General features: G+C 42.5%; 2 protein-coding genes and 1 non-coding gene across 7 annotated transcripts; 1 reads left to right on the top strand and 2 right to left on the bottom strand.

Annotated features, from left to right (window-relative positions):
- Positions 1 to 2: 2 nt before the first annotated feature.
- Positions 3 to 3,613, bottom strand: LOC115754665 (probable inactive receptor kinase At4g23740). Of its 2 annotated transcripts, XM_048275745.1 has the most exons (4): positions 3,423 to 3,613; positions 1,721 to 3,038; positions 338 to 1,010; positions 3 to 286 (listed from the first exon to the last, which is right to left on the bottom strand). In XM_048275745.1, exons 2-3 carry the CDS (start codon positions 2,952 to 2,954, stop codon positions 352 to 354), a joined length of 1,893 nt encoding a protein of 630 aa, XP_048131702.1. In that variant the 5' UTR covers positions 2,955 to 3,038; positions 3,423 to 3,613; the 3' UTR covers positions 3 to 286; positions 338 to 351. The 2 variants fall into 2 exon arrangements, with proteins under 2 accessions (XP_048131702.1, XP_030549621.1); XM_030693761.2 differs by having other exon boundaries at positions 3 to 1,010.
- A 3,888-nt stretch (positions 3,614 to 7,501) lies between these two features.
- On the top strand, positions 7,502 to 7,573 carry TRNAM-CAU. Its single transcript has one exon. It is a non-coding gene; the product is annotated as a tRNA-Met (tRNA).
- Positions 7,574 to 7,645: 72 nt separating this feature from the next.
- LOC115754668 (putative glucose-6-phosphate 1-epimerase) lies at positions 7,646 to 11,960 on the bottom strand. 4 transcript variants are annotated; one of them, XM_030693764.2, is made up of 9 exons: positions 11,779 to 11,951; positions 11,031 to 11,622; positions 10,598 to 10,672; positions 10,205 to 10,261; positions 9,959 to 10,122; positions 9,595 to 9,729; positions 8,867 to 8,969; positions 8,596 to 8,695; positions 7,646 to 8,119 (listed from the first exon to the last, which is right to left on the bottom strand). In XM_030693764.2, the coding sequence occupies exons 2-9, from the start codon at positions 11,142 to 11,144 to the stop codon at positions 7,950 to 7,952; spliced, it is 918 nt and encodes a 305-aa protein (XP_030549624.1). In that variant the 5' UTR covers positions 11,145 to 11,622; positions 11,779 to 11,951; the 3' UTR covers positions 7,646 to 7,949. The 4 variants fall into 4 exon arrangements, with proteins under 4 accessions (XP_030549624.1, XP_030549625.1, XP_030549627.1 ...); XM_030693765.2 differs by lacking the exon at positions 11,779 to 11,951 and having other exon boundaries at positions 11,031 to 11,267; positions 11,409 to 11,772; XM_030693767.2 differs by lacking the exon at positions 11,031 to 11,622 and having other exon boundaries at positions 11,779 to 11,960.
- Positions 11,961 to 14,445: the final 2,485 nt, after the last annotated feature.

The raw sequence follows: 14,445 nt of genomic DNA, 5'->3' as shown, positions 1-14,445 counted from the left end.
TCTCCACAATAATTCATCCCAATCCTAACAGACGTGCAGCATCAAAAGGAACTAGGATGAAAAGTAGGAACCGGGAGTTCTTGCAAACACGAGCATAGATCAGTTGCTCGGAATCACAAACATGTGCGGGCATTAGCAAACAGATTTCAAGGACAGATGCGGGCGTAACGGTGATTTTAGCTATAACATGTACTGGGCAGGCTGAGTGGTAGAAATTCGGTCGCACTAAGAACCGGAAGGTGGGCAAGATTAGCAAGAAAAGAGTAAATAACAAGAGTAGTGTGGAACTTAGTGAAATGAGGTTAAAAAAACGAGTGACAAGTATTACCAACGGTGATGATGGGAAGGAGCTCATTGTAGGGGCACAGGACCGGACCTAACAGCCAGTTGCAATGGAGATGATCTTTCGGATCTATTTTCAGAGGGAGGCCGATTGTTGGTTTCGACGCACCGGACATTCTCTATCATTTTCACCACATCAGCCATCTTAGGTCTCTGATCCGGCATCCTGACGACGCAGGCCATTGCTATCTGCAACATCTCCACCAATTCCTCCTCGATATTTGGATACCTCATCAGCTCTATATCGAATACTTCGGCTGTCCACTCTTCTCGCACCACTGAATGGACCCACCTCACCAAGTGCACCATTTCACCGTAGCCTGTAGCATGAACGGGAGATTTCCCAGTTAACAGTTCCAGCAAGATGACTCCGAAGCTGTAGACATCCGATGGCTGTCCTGCTTTACGAGTGTCTGTCACTTCTGGTGCTCGGTAACCAGCAGCTCGGGAAATGGGGGGAGGTAGGGAACTCATTACAGCAGCCAGACCAAGATCAGAAATGCAGCCATACTGTTGTGGGTTGATAAGGATGTTAGATGACTTGATGTTTCCGTGTACAAGTCTCCCGTTGTTCTCCAAATGGACACGAGCTATGCCTCTAGCTGCCCCAAGGGCTATTCTCATTCTAGTATCCCAATCTAGAGGGGACCTATCCTCGCCTATCTTACCTGAAAAGTTGCAAAGGCAATGGGTGGTAAAACCCCTGGGGAAATTTCAACTCTCAAGAAAATAAAATAGCGGTATTTTTTATCCCACCAGGACAGTGCAAAAGGTTTAACTATAAGATCAAAACCAATGAAATTAGTATCTGCATAGCTATTTGATTCATGGATTATGCAAATGAGGCAGATTGTGTCATTGAGAAAACTATACTGGACGGTAATTGCATCACTTAATGGCATCGCCATAACATCGACAAGTTTTTTCTGTCAAAGGAAATAAAAGTTTTACGGACCTGTTGAGCAAACCAACATTTGATATTGTAATAAATCACAAGTGTAGACTATATTATCCACAAATTCAATCTTTCTCTCTCCACATCATTTCCTTTCTACCCAAAAATCTTCAATGGAGAACATTCCTAGACACTAGAAATGTTGAGCAGATTATATTAGGTAGCCTTGTTAACTGCAATAAGCCATATATTCCATGTCTTGTAGATGATATATACCCTTTAGTCATTAGTTCCCCATATTGGTGGAAACACGCTAACTAGCAGTCAGCATCAGAACAGGAAAATTTGACCACATAAACCTCTCAACAAGTTGAATATGCAAATAAGACATGCTCATAGTGAGAAGATTGCAACACCAGGAAATTCCTAAACCAACCGAAGTAAAGTGGATGCAATGAAAAACTGTGCAAGCAAGAAGCATACCGTGTAAAAGAGTGGAGAGGCCCCCCTGACTGTAGTAATCATACACCATTAACTTCTCATCTTTGGAGTAGTAATAAGCCTTCAGCTCAACAATGTTTTCATGCCTAATGCCCCCAACAATTTCCATCTGTTGCTCAAATTCTCTCTTACCAGCACTAACCTCCTTCAACCTCTTGACCACTACAGTCACTGCATCCTCTAAAATAGCCCTGTAAGATATACCGAAAGTCCCCTTTCCAAGTACTTCAGCAGAAGCCCTCAACAAGTCTTCCAAATCAAATGCATAGTTACATCCCTCAAAGAAAACCAGCCTATTGTTTGCATCTTGACTACTTGAAATAGCTTTCTCAGGCGACATTCTTACCTTGTGCAACTTCCCTGAATACTTTTCTTCACCTTTCCTTTTCAAGCAACAAATGAAAATAAGAATGCCCACTAAAGCAAGTGCCACGACACAACCTGCAATGACGATCGCTAATAGTGCTGTGCCGTTAAGCATCCTAGGATTCTTGGACCTAAGATGAAGTCCAGAAGAAGGTGAAATAAAAGGAGAAGGATGGGGAGTAGAATTTTGAAAGGAAAGGTCATTTCCAGCAAAAACTGAGCTAGGAAATCTCTCAAGTGACTTTGGAACACGACCATGCAGATTATTATTAGACAAATTTAACAGCTGCAGGTGGGGCATTTGGAGATCAGGAATCTCGCCAGAAAGGAGATTATCGGCAAGATTCAAACCAGCTAGCTGAGTCAAGGTCATGAGCGAAGAAGGGATACTTCCATTGAAGGCATTGTTGGAAAGATTCACAATAGTCAAGTTCTTCCAAACTGAAAAGTCCTGAGGCAAAGGACCGGCGAAATTGTTGGACTGAAGATAGAGATACGACAAGTTCTTCAAGTTTGCGAAATCGGAAGGAAAATTCCCGGTTATAGCATTCGATCGGAGACTAAGGATCTGCAAATTCGAAAGGCGGCCGAGTGTATCGGCTGGAATCGGGCCGTGAAATCCAACGCCAGGTAATCTCAAGGCTATTACCTTGGACCCATCTTTATCGCAAGTCACTCCAATCCAGTTGCTGCAAACAGGGGAACCCTCGGTCCAGTTGAGATACCGAGAGTGTGGTAAATTCTCGGCAAAATCAAGCAGGGCCTGCTTATCACCTACCAAGTCTGCATTTGCTCGTAACAAGCTCCCGCCAACAAGCAAAACTGAAGACAAGATGCAGAGAGCATCCATTATCCTCCCTTCGCTAACCAGAGCTGTTTCTGGAATACCCACCACTCGTCCTTCCACACCAATGGTTTTAGGCCGAGACGAACCCTAAATTCAAGCGTGAAGCGACAAGCATTTCAAAGAAAAAGCGAGGGGAAAAAAATTCAGATTCCAAGAAAGTCGTGACTGAGTCGATATTTATGCATAAAGAACTAGCAGCCTTTGAACAATGCAGGGCGGTCAAAAGTAATGTTTTTTTAAATCTTGCAAACTAAAGTCTACACAACCCCAGAAACCGAGCTTCTTTTTGTTCTCTAGCTTTTCATGAGGATGGCGAAATCGAGAGTTTCTCGTGAGGAGGAGACCCAGAAAAAGCTCACTCCGTTGAAAACCGAGCAACTCTGAGGAGGTGCGAAAAGTAAAAGAAACGCGAAAGGAGAAATGGACAAAAAGAATGCTCGTAAGGAGTAAAGTAAAGCGGAACTCGCAAACCTCGCTTTCTCGCTTTTTTTTTTTTCAGATTTGAACGAAGAAGAACCGCTTCATTCCGCGAATCACCTCCTCCTCCAAACCGGAATCTCGCCAAGAAGCTCGAGGATCAACTCAACCGAATCACAGCCCACGCTACCTCGACTCGTTCCCGGACCCGCGACGATGCGCCGAGTCGACCCACCTGCCGAGAACGGCTCAACGGGTGGCTAAATCACTCGAAGAAGAGGGCGACGACCTCGAGAAGAACAGCACGCAGAGAGCACAACCTCTCGAGGCGCACCTTCTGTCACTACTCGGAGAGAGAGAGGGAGCGGACCTGCGAAGTGGGAGCGCGGAGGGGAGGACGAGGAATCGGGGCGCGAGCGGCGGAGGAGCGAATGCGGGTGGCCGAGTTCAGGCGCGCAACGGCTCTGTGTCATCAATGGCCTCGTCCTTCATCGGTTTCGCGAGTAACCGACAGGAGGAGGAGGAGGAGGGACGCATTAAATGAGAGTGGAGAGAGCGCCTACTTATGCGATTTCCATGGATGCTCGGGACACTGTTGCTCGTGCTGCTCCTGCGACTCGCGACATGTGACAGTTGTGACTAGAGATTAGAGAAAGAGAGGTTGTGTTTGTTGGGGGTGGTGACGTGGCACGTTCCTAGGCATCGAAAGCGGGGCGGTTTCCTGCGTGATTAATTATTGTTGACAAGTAAGAAGTAAGGGAGGTCTGAAGATTGAATTAATGTTTTGTCATTTTGGAGAAATTTTTGTGTGGGCTTAACATTCTTAATATGGGCAGCATTTGTCGTCGGCGGTGGTGGACAGAATTAATCATAATAAAAAAAAATTCGAAATTATTTTCGTAAATGAACTTTGTAGTTTTCTTAATCACCATGGTCGCTCGAGTTTCGACGCTGAAAACGTCGTTTGTCAAAAACAAAAAATCGAGCAGCAAGCGCATCGCACCGTGAGTGAAGATAGAGTTTGCGTCGTTCATCTTAGCAGGCAAAGGCGGTTGGAGTTTGCCCCAAAAAAAAGAAGAAGAAAGAAAGTAAGTAAGGTCTTCGCTTTGTGAGCTTCTTGAATTAGAAAAATATAAATAAGACTGCCCGGAATAATTTCTTGAGAAATCATCCAATAGAAAAGGACCTCTTTTTTCAAAGTTGGATCCCGTTTTTGTTTCAATTTGAAGATGTTTTGAAACAAAGTTACACCTCCAATTCAATTGATACCAAAGCGTCTATTCGATTCGGATTCTGTTTACTATCATTCGATTCAAACTTTAAATGCTTTATATTGAATTTGAAAGATGAAACTCGTCCTTCGGGAATATGAAGTTGTTTTAAGCAGTGTAACCCTAGAGTGAAAAACAATTTTCCTTAAAAGTAAATTTCGGATCTAACTTTTCACCTTTTTTTCTTGCATGCTTGGTTCAATTTTGAAGAAGAGATGGAGGGAGAGATCCCTAAAGCTTTTTCAACCTATCCGGCCTGGCAAACCGCGTTGGTCCAAAGATTTTCCACATAACTTGCGGATCATCACCTCGCTTTTTCCCTCTTTTTCAATGTCTTTTTTTGGCAGCGACCGAGCCTTTTGTCCAGGCTTTTTCATTCATATAGTAAAAGAAGAATTTCAAATAAGAATATGAATAGCTCTCATTTTATCAAATAAGAGTATGTAGTTAATATTATTTCAAATAAGCACTTGAAATGCTCTCGCCTGTGGCCGGCGAGAGCCGCCCTCGCCAAATCGAGCGGGGACGACCCTTGCCGGATATGGGCAAGGGTCGCATCGCTATCGACAACAAAGAAAAAGAATAAAATGCCGAAAATGCCCTTGGTCAATCCCTTATTTGAAACAAAGAGGCACTTCAGGTCTTTATTTGAAATAAGATCCACTCTCAACCCTTATTTAAGAAAGTAAAGCATTTCGGACTCTTATTTAAAATTCTTCCTACAATAATTATAGTTTGAAAATCTGGAATGGCTCGTCGGGATTAGAAAAAAAAGTAGCAGTTTGATTTTTCAAAAAGTAACGAAGAAATTGGAAAACTTTATTTTGAAGTTTACATAATCTACAAAAAAAAAAAAATAGTCATTTTAAGTTTCGTGAACATCCACTTACTTTCTTCTTCTTCTTCTTTCCCATTTCTGGTTTGGATCCTAATGAAAGCAGATGCTGATGTGGACAGTGGCAATGGGGATTTACGATCATGGTGATGGAGACTAATCAGGCGCATTGGTCCTAAAATTCTTTGGCTGCTTCTTTTCTTCTATTTTATCATTGTTTCCTTTTTGCAGCGCAGGCGCGCACGCCTCGGACCCGTGTCGGAGCATGAGATTCTGAGTTCAGATATTTTCGCTCCTTTTAATCTCGGGATAAAGTTCAGCTCGCGTGATGATCAAGCCGCAGCCTTCATCGACGGGGCTCGAGCTTATGGAGCAATAGCCGGCGGTCCCGCAAGATCTCGAGTGCGCGCTAAGAGATCGATACTTTCTGAAATCAGCAAAACCGTTCGTTTCTTTAAGGTCTCAAGCGGATGTTGAACGGATCGAATTGGAGTAAGATTAGATTAGAAGTGAAGTAGAGATTGTTTGGAATTGAAGGTGGGTAAAACTAGGGCGAGGTTTTGGTGAGTGAGGGTAGCTGTTTGAGATCTGACGTTGTTGGAAAATGGTCGTAGGTAATTTTTGGACAGAAAATAGGACCGGTTGCTTTAGCTTATAGACGATTCCGACCTCATTAATAATATATGTTTGAAGTTAAATTCGGGTCGGGTATGGTTATCTAGAAACTTGCTTTATAAGGGTACTCTTGTTTTTGGAAACTTAGATGGTTTTCTCCGAAAACGAAAGAAAAAAGAAAAAAAGGGTGATTCATCTTGAGAAATGGAAATAGCGTGGGTGGTTATGAAAACATGCTCGATGCGTGAAGTCCTAAACATCGCGATGAATGGAATGATAATGAAGTTGCCGAGAACAGAATTGATGTTTGTGCTTAACTGGAAACACACAAGAGATCTGTTAGGATTCGGATGTAAAGTCAAGCCTGAAACTCTTTGACTTGGATTGGTTGCTTGAATTGCAACACTGATCGAGTCGGGCAAAACGGATGGATAAGTGTGTCCGGGCGGCGGGCGAGCATGTCCGACCACCCGACTCATGAATCAGTCTAATCCAAGCGCACCTAAATTTGCAGGCGATTCCATCTGTTCTCATCTACGGCCACACGGACACCTCAAATGCCGAGAGCAAAAGGGATAACAATGCAGGAAGTGTACCCTAAAAGGTAGCCGTCTCTTTCAAACTCTGCAAACCAACCCACAAAGCTGCCCACGATAACACATGGCTCGTCCGCACCACAAGCCGTGGACCACCATCCAAAAACGAGTGGGCCCCTCCTTGTCTTCTCGTGGCCCACTAACAAGCCCAAGATCAGTGTTTCCAATGGATCAGAGGGTCGCCGGCTCTCCGCGCCGCTCGGCAGCTCTCTCGGTGCCTCCATAATTCTCAACCGTTCATTCGCCAATCCGCCTTTACGCCCGTCGCGTCGACGGTTTCGCTGGACGGTGCAATATATCTATGGCACTCGGGGGGTCACCATGCTCCACGTCGCGAATCAAACCGCTCCCATCCTAGTTCAAAACAACGCACCTTTGGAAACCGTATAGTTCAAGAATGCCGATTCCATTCGCAAACATAAAACGTCAAGAGGCGCTCTCTTTTATCGCCGCGCGGGAGGAAGATGAAAAATGAACCCATTCACAACAGCCTACGAACGAGGGTCGCGTCGCGTCGGGGGCGCAGCGCCCCCGTCGGGGGGAAGGCTCTATCCTTTTGGAAGTGGTTAGGTGTCGTTCAATTCGATAGGGAAGTTGGGAGTCAAAATCAAATGGCGAATGGCGGGTGTGTGTATAAAGATGGCTCGGCAACGGATATGCTCGGGCAATGTCGGGCTGGATTTACGTGTTTGGGAGGGGAATTTCGCCGTCGAACCTCGGGCCTACTGGGTCACAATTGTTGGGCTTGTGGGCCCATTCATCCAGTCATCAGCTTCATGTCATTAAATAATATGTTTTGGACACATGGAACAACACATCAGAGTGGCGCAGCGGAAGCGTGGTGGGCCCATAACCCACAGGTCCCAGGATCGAAACCTGGCTCTGATAAGCAGAGAAAAGCTTCAGGCATTGCCATACCTTTTGCCTTTTTGATTCTCTCCCTTTCTTCTGTTTCATTGATTTAACTTCTTCTTTTTTCATGAGAGAGAGAGAGAGAGAGATTATATTGTACATAAGTAGCCAATGCTCATACAAAGTTTGCTGATACTGATCATCACATTACTGCTGAGAGAAGAAAAAGGACTCTCTGCGAACAGGGAACAACGACGACCTTTTTGGAAGCTGCTTATTGTCCTAATAATACATCTGATCTTAGCAAGGATATGCTTCCAACAGCAAAAACAGTGGACCGTCATTAGACTGTAGCATCTCCCCTCCATTATTCATTGTACACTCAGAACCCGACGTCGAGCTTCCGTCGGACCTAGCTTGACGGGACGTAAGAGAGCTCCAACCGTCCTGTCCATTCCTCCCCTGGCTTGAGAGTGATCGGCTTCTCTATCGCTGCCCCATCGACGCAGAGCATCTGTCGGTATTCTTCGTCCCCGAAATCGGTCATGGACTTGGATTTCTTCTCCCATGGATTCCAGACCACTGTGCAGACATGCAGTCACAAGAACAGTGAAAATTAGATGGCGCAGTAATGTATTCGGGACATGCTACTTTTTTATAAAAAAAAAATCTTTTTCCTTTTCAGCTAAGCGACATGGTAACCAAGGTACACGGACTAAAGTGACGCAGGAAATCGTAGCTTGATCAATTTGTTTTAGGACTGAAGCTCGTGAGAAATGAGTATTGAGATGACATAACTTCTTGATTGCAGCTAAACCAAGGAGCACCTAATGTCGGTGACAGAATAGACCATGAACGGCGTTAAGATTCATATGATTGTTTCAGCTGACAGGCAACTTTACTAGTATTTCCATTGTCTGATGAAATGGGCACCCTCAAGAATGAAGATTACGTCAAAGTTGATGCTGACTCCGAAAAGTAATGAGAGGCTTTTGCCCACTTCGCAGCACGTTAAGCTCGGGTAAGGAGGCGCACACAGTGATGCAAAGGAAGCTTACCTACATCTGGAAGTCCTTCCTTTTGAATTAGGAAAGTCCGTTTCCTTTCATGATCAAAAATTGCAACCGTATCTGAGGAGCCAAGATACACCCGATCCACCTACAACATAAAGAAACTGACTGAGACAAGAAGGCTCAGCTTGGAAATTTCAGTCTGACTCGACCCAATTCCATTTAGTAGCTAAATGGAAATCTAGTATCTTATTGGGCCACAGTGGAAATGAAAGACGCTTTGCTAATTGTTACATAATAGCACTCGTGTCAGAATTACCTCAGACTCAAATGTTAAAGCGTCTCCTTGTTCTGTGAAGCGCTTTTTCTCGCATAGGTTGTCAAGGTAGTCAAGTGTCTCCAATCCCTCAATTCTAACTTCACTGCTAGTGGAAAATAAATGAAGTTACTCGTTATGCTCCTTCAGAAATGATCATAACCAGCCATGTGCAAGTAAAAGGGTGCGTTGACTACGGAGGCACTTAACATGCATGAAAATCCACTCATGCAATAAAATTTAACGCTTGATAAGTCTGGCACTACGAAGACAGTGAGTAATGACAAGAGTTTGGCTGAACCGTGTTTCCACTGATTTTGCGAATTCTCTGTTTTCTCTTATTTAAGTCCATTAAATTTCACACTGTAGTAATGTTGGTCGATGCTTTTAAGTACTCATTGAGGACCTGAAGTCATACAGTGTATGGGTTCATCAAAATTATTATAAGGCTGCAAGCTGCAGACAATTGTTCCGCATAGCTGTGAAAAAGATGCAGCCAAGAGACCTTTAACAGCATAAAAGGGAAAAATACGGTGGCGGATCCACTTACAAGTAGACAAATTCGAAGTCCTGGAAAAACCCTTAAAACTCATAATAGTATGCTTTAAATTTGTGACTTTAAATCTTTAAAACATCAATCTTTGTTCCTAACACTGAAGTTTTTACTAGAAGGTCATTAAGAGTCCTATTTGTAGGGAGAAAATGAGTAGGTACGACTGCCTGCTGATTACCTGATATCAGATATGGAGAAATATGTATGATACGCCATTGAAAAACTGAACGGCTTGCAATTGATGTTTCTGACACGTGATATCAAGGTCAGGTGCCCATTTGCCGATAAAGACACCCTAAGACGAAACTCGAAACTGAAGAGCAGGATCCAGATTAGTGATGCGACCATAAATAAAAGAAATTCAGAAGTTCACAAGACATGCTTCAAAGCACAAGAGCAGCCTAAGAACTGGCTCAAAACCTTAATCATCATAGAGTCCTCAAAAGCAATTACTCCACAAAGTACACGCTTTCTTAGCCTTAACATCAACCACATACCATGGTATATAGAAAGAACATACAAGGAGTTCAAGGAGGCATTACCCGTGTGGCCAGATCCTGAGATCATCTTCAGATGGTTTAAGAAGCAGGTCGATAAATGATTTGCCACTGGAGTCACTAGGCTGTAGTGGTGGAGGATGATCATCCATAACCCAAATCTTGTTCCTGGCAAATCCATGTTGCTCCAGTGATCCTCGTTTTCCAAACTTGATATTCAAAATTCAATCTGTCAATCTTGTGTATACCAAATTACTGAAGCAAAGCAATCATTAGCACAAAAACAAATACCTGTGGGAAACAAATTGGAATTCCTCCGCGTACTGGGGTTGGTGGCTTAAAGATTGCCTATTTTAACAAAATCAAGGTGGAAAGAGGACAGAAATAAGGATGAGAAGCGAGCACTCAACAACTTAGGCAGTTTCAAACTCAGCCAGAAAAAGCAACGACTTAATCAAAACGCATCGGAAAACAAGTTCCTCAGAACCTGATAAGTAAGAGGGGATAAAATACAATTTCATGAGACCTTAAAAAATTGTTTGCTGTATCTTGACATCATGAAATTATAGCGTATTCAAGTAATATTAAATTTTTTCAAAATTAAACAAATAGAGATCTAGCTAATAAAAGTATACATGAAAGTATCCATACATTGAAGAACGAATTACTATCAAAATCATTCACCTTACTGCTAATGAACAATAGTTCCTCTCCATGGTCAGTCTTCCATGAAAGAACTTGCCCTCCATGCAAACTAACCTGAAAGATAATATAAGAATAAGCATGGTAAGCTATGACTTGCAATGTGCAGCATGTCATATGCTGGTGCCAATTTCTTGGGTCTAAGAAGTTGAAAGGAAACAAAAATTGTTCATGAACTTCTGTCATATTCCAAGAACCTTTTGACACGGATATCCAGATAATTTTGCCCCGATAAGGGCAATCGAGACTCAAGTGTATTCTCCGACATGCCCGAACCTTATCGACTTAACCTTCTTTGAGTTTTTTCAACTAGATATCTTCAGGAACGTTAAAAAGAGAATGACCAAGTAACGCTCAAGTGCCAAAAAAAAAAGAATGGAGCAGCGGTTCATCAAGAAAGTCAAAAAGGTCTAACCCGGGCTGAAGCCCCGCGAGAATTCTGAAGCACGACCTGGTCTATCCCATTACGGTCCTTCACGACTTCGAAGGAAGCTGTTTTTTTGTCACAGGCTACTCCAGAGTGATTCATTTCAAAATTGCAAGGGTATTTGAATGAGGCAGAAAGAAAGTATCTCTCCCTCTCGCTCTCTCTCGCTCTCTCGCTCTCTCTTACTTCTGTCCTCTCTCAAGTTCTTGAACACGTCTACAATGGCTGCAATATAACCAAAAACAGGTCAGCCTTCACTAATAAAGTTGAGTGTCTCCCAGGACTTTCGTCAAACACCTTTCCGGTGACAATCCAAAACAATCTCGTGAACTCGAACAAAAAAGCTCAGCTACCATTTCTGCCTACCTCACTCTTTCTAATTTTCCCCCAACGCCAAAACCGCCAGCAGTTATTGTCGTCCCTCCAGACTCACCGACAGAGACAGAACCCGAATCCTGAACGTGGCTCGAAATCTACTTTGAGAATTCGGAGGCCGGAAGAAAATGCAGAACTCATGCGGAGAGGGGGGAAAACGAGAAGGGGTAGCAAGACTATATGGAGAAAACCCACTTCCAGAAACCTGACAAGACAGTGCGTCGGATTTTGACAAAGAGAAGGAGGAGCAATTCAAAGTGTGTTCCGAAGATAATTCAAATGAATGCTTCAGACAAATTCAGGCAATTAATAAAGGAAAAGAAAAGGAAAAAAGAGAGACGAAATTCTAGCTTCTGCCCACCAAAGAGAGACACCTTGAGAACCCAGCGCACATGTTGGGCGAAGGTCAGGTGAAGACTCAAGAACACCCTCTTGGACGTTAATTGATTAGGATTACTTTACGACTTTTCCCAGATTAAGGATTGGTCAGACAGAAGACGATGTCCATGGAGAAATATTTCTAGAGACGAAACTGCCGAGTAGGAAAACAGTCAGCTGATCCATGCGCCGGCTGAATTTCAAGACCGAGCAACCGCGAATTCTTCTTGCTTTCGCTTTTATTATCGTTTGACTTTATATTCTGGTGGCCGCCGCTGGCACACAAAAATCGGATTTTGAAAATCCTAATGATAAGCTCGGGCTGAGGTTGGACTTGGATGTCCGAACGCCCGACCGGGATTACCTGAATTAACGATCCCTTGAACTTCAGGCTAAATGGGTGTTTTCCTTTCTCTAACTTCCTTTATCCTCGCTCTTCATCCGGACTCAATAAAAATTAATTTCGAGAGTTTATGGTGGCTACTCCAGAGTTTATCCGAAAAGACCCTATTCATAAGATCGCCCATACATAAGATAAGATAAGATAAAATAACTCATCATCTTTTGTTGGCTTATCACGCTCTCATCTTTTACTCGGTATTCCGCTTGAATCTTTAAAAATATATCGCCGTGTACTTTTATCGTCATTTAATTTCTTACTGATATTCTACTTATAAATTCTAAACATAACTTCCATCCAAACTTGAGCAACGATCTATTTTGTATTAGGAAATTTAGCTCCTAAGTATGGATAATATTTGATTAAGTGTCTCAAATCTTTAATTGGATCCTAACAACAGGATTTGCCATCGGGGGATTGCGGACTTTTGTGATTCCCACAGGTTCTTCGCATGTATCTCTCCACTCTAGGGAAAATTATCCAAAAAATTCTAAATCCATTAAAGTTTTGCCAATTCAATTTTAAATCTTTTAATTATGTCAATTTGATCATAAATCTTATAGTTATGCCAATTCTATCGACTCCCCCGATTTCGATTTTCAATTCTCAATTTGTCAGAGGAAAAAGTGAAAAGGGATTCCGATCGCAAGACGTGCATGCATCTCTTCATGGATGAACTTTCGGCAAAGCTTTGACTTTAGTACGAACGAATGAGAGAGACGAATCGACCGCGTGACGCTCGGGTCTCGTGATCCATGATGATCGATTGGACATCGTCGTACTTCCTCGAGCTTTTTTTTTTTTTTTTTCCTGTTCGGCCCTTGCTCGGTTGCTTCTAGTTCTGTGTAAGCTGAGGAGAGAACGTGTTGCTTTGTCCCGGCTCTACCCGACCCACCCCGTCGTGCTTGGTGAACGGTCCTTCCGTTGAAAAACGTGCTCCTCGTTAAATTCAGGAGGAAAGATTCGGATCAACCGGGCTTGTTCTGGACTAAGACTGGTCTGCTTATAACAACAGTAATGAAAAAAAAAAAAAAAAAAACCAAGGCAAAAACATCGATTGGTCTAGTCACGCCATCGGAGGATCTTAAATTTTACGTTCCAGAGTTCGGATGAAGCAATGTAAGGACTTTATTTAGGTCCACCGGTTCGCTTATAATACCAGCAATGAAAAAAACAAGGCAAAAAAATCGATTGGTCTAGTCACGCCCCTGGAGGATTGATCACTTGTCGGTTTTGAGTTAATATTATGAAAAAACCTAAATTGATTCGTTCGATAAATTTACCTCATATTAATTTTTAGGTTATTAAGGATTCCAAATAGGTATCCATGCGATAAATTTTATCCCAAATTAATTTTTGGGTCAACAAAAGAGCTAAACCAGTACAAGCGTGACACATTTATCCTTCGTTAGCTTCAATCAAACTTTACCGTAGAATTGCTGAGTTAGATGACACGTGGCAAATTTGTCATAATTTAAAAACAATTCGCGATGGTTGGGAGAGGCCGACCTCGCAGGCTTACCTCGAGCCGATCGTCGGACCTTGGCAATCGGTTGGAGAAAGAAGGGATGGAAGTAAAAAGAAAAAAAAAAGTAAAAAGTTCAAAAATACTAAAAAATTATTACAAATAATCCACGTCAACGGTTTCCGATCAAAATTGGCTGGATGGACTAAATTGGAAAAAAAATATATTAATGACTCAACTAGAAAAAAAAATTAGAGCTGAATTGGTATAATTATAATGTGTTTAAGACTTTTTCAATAATTTTCCCATAGAATCGACGGTACCGTTTGATGGTGACAAAATGAAAGTGAAAGACACTATCTACTTGTCATCTTCACAATCTTCCGCATCAAGCTGCCAATCAATCCGATTATGTGGCCAGGAAGGTACGGGCTAATCCTTAGATACATTTTCCTCAACAACTACTATTGTTTTCTCTAGAATGAAGCACGAACTATACGATCACCCTTTGAGTCAATTAAATACTACCTGTACCAGCACTACACTTCCTAGGATCCAAAGAGTTGGCAGTTAAAGAATCCGGAGAAAATTACCAAAAAAAATATTAAATCAATTATAATTGTGCCAATTCAGTCCATCCGAGAAATTTTGGCCAATCAGTGTTGACGTGGATACCGGCTAGCAACCTAATATTTTAATAATTTTTTTTTCAAATTTTTTGACTTTTTTTTGTTTTAAATTTTTTTGTTTTCTTTTTTTTTTCCCTTTCCCTTTCCCCTTCCATG

Source organism: Rhodamnia argentea, chromosome 3, assembly GCF_020921035.1.
Source record: "Rhodamnia argentea isolate NSW1041297 chromosome 3, ASM2092103v1, whole genome shotgun sequence".
NCBI lineage: Eukaryota > Viridiplantae > Streptophyta > Magnoliopsida > Myrtales > Myrtaceae > Rhodamnia > Rhodamnia argentea.
Note: the sequence above shows the minus strand (reverse complement) of the source record. Positions and strands in the feature narration are given on the sequence as shown.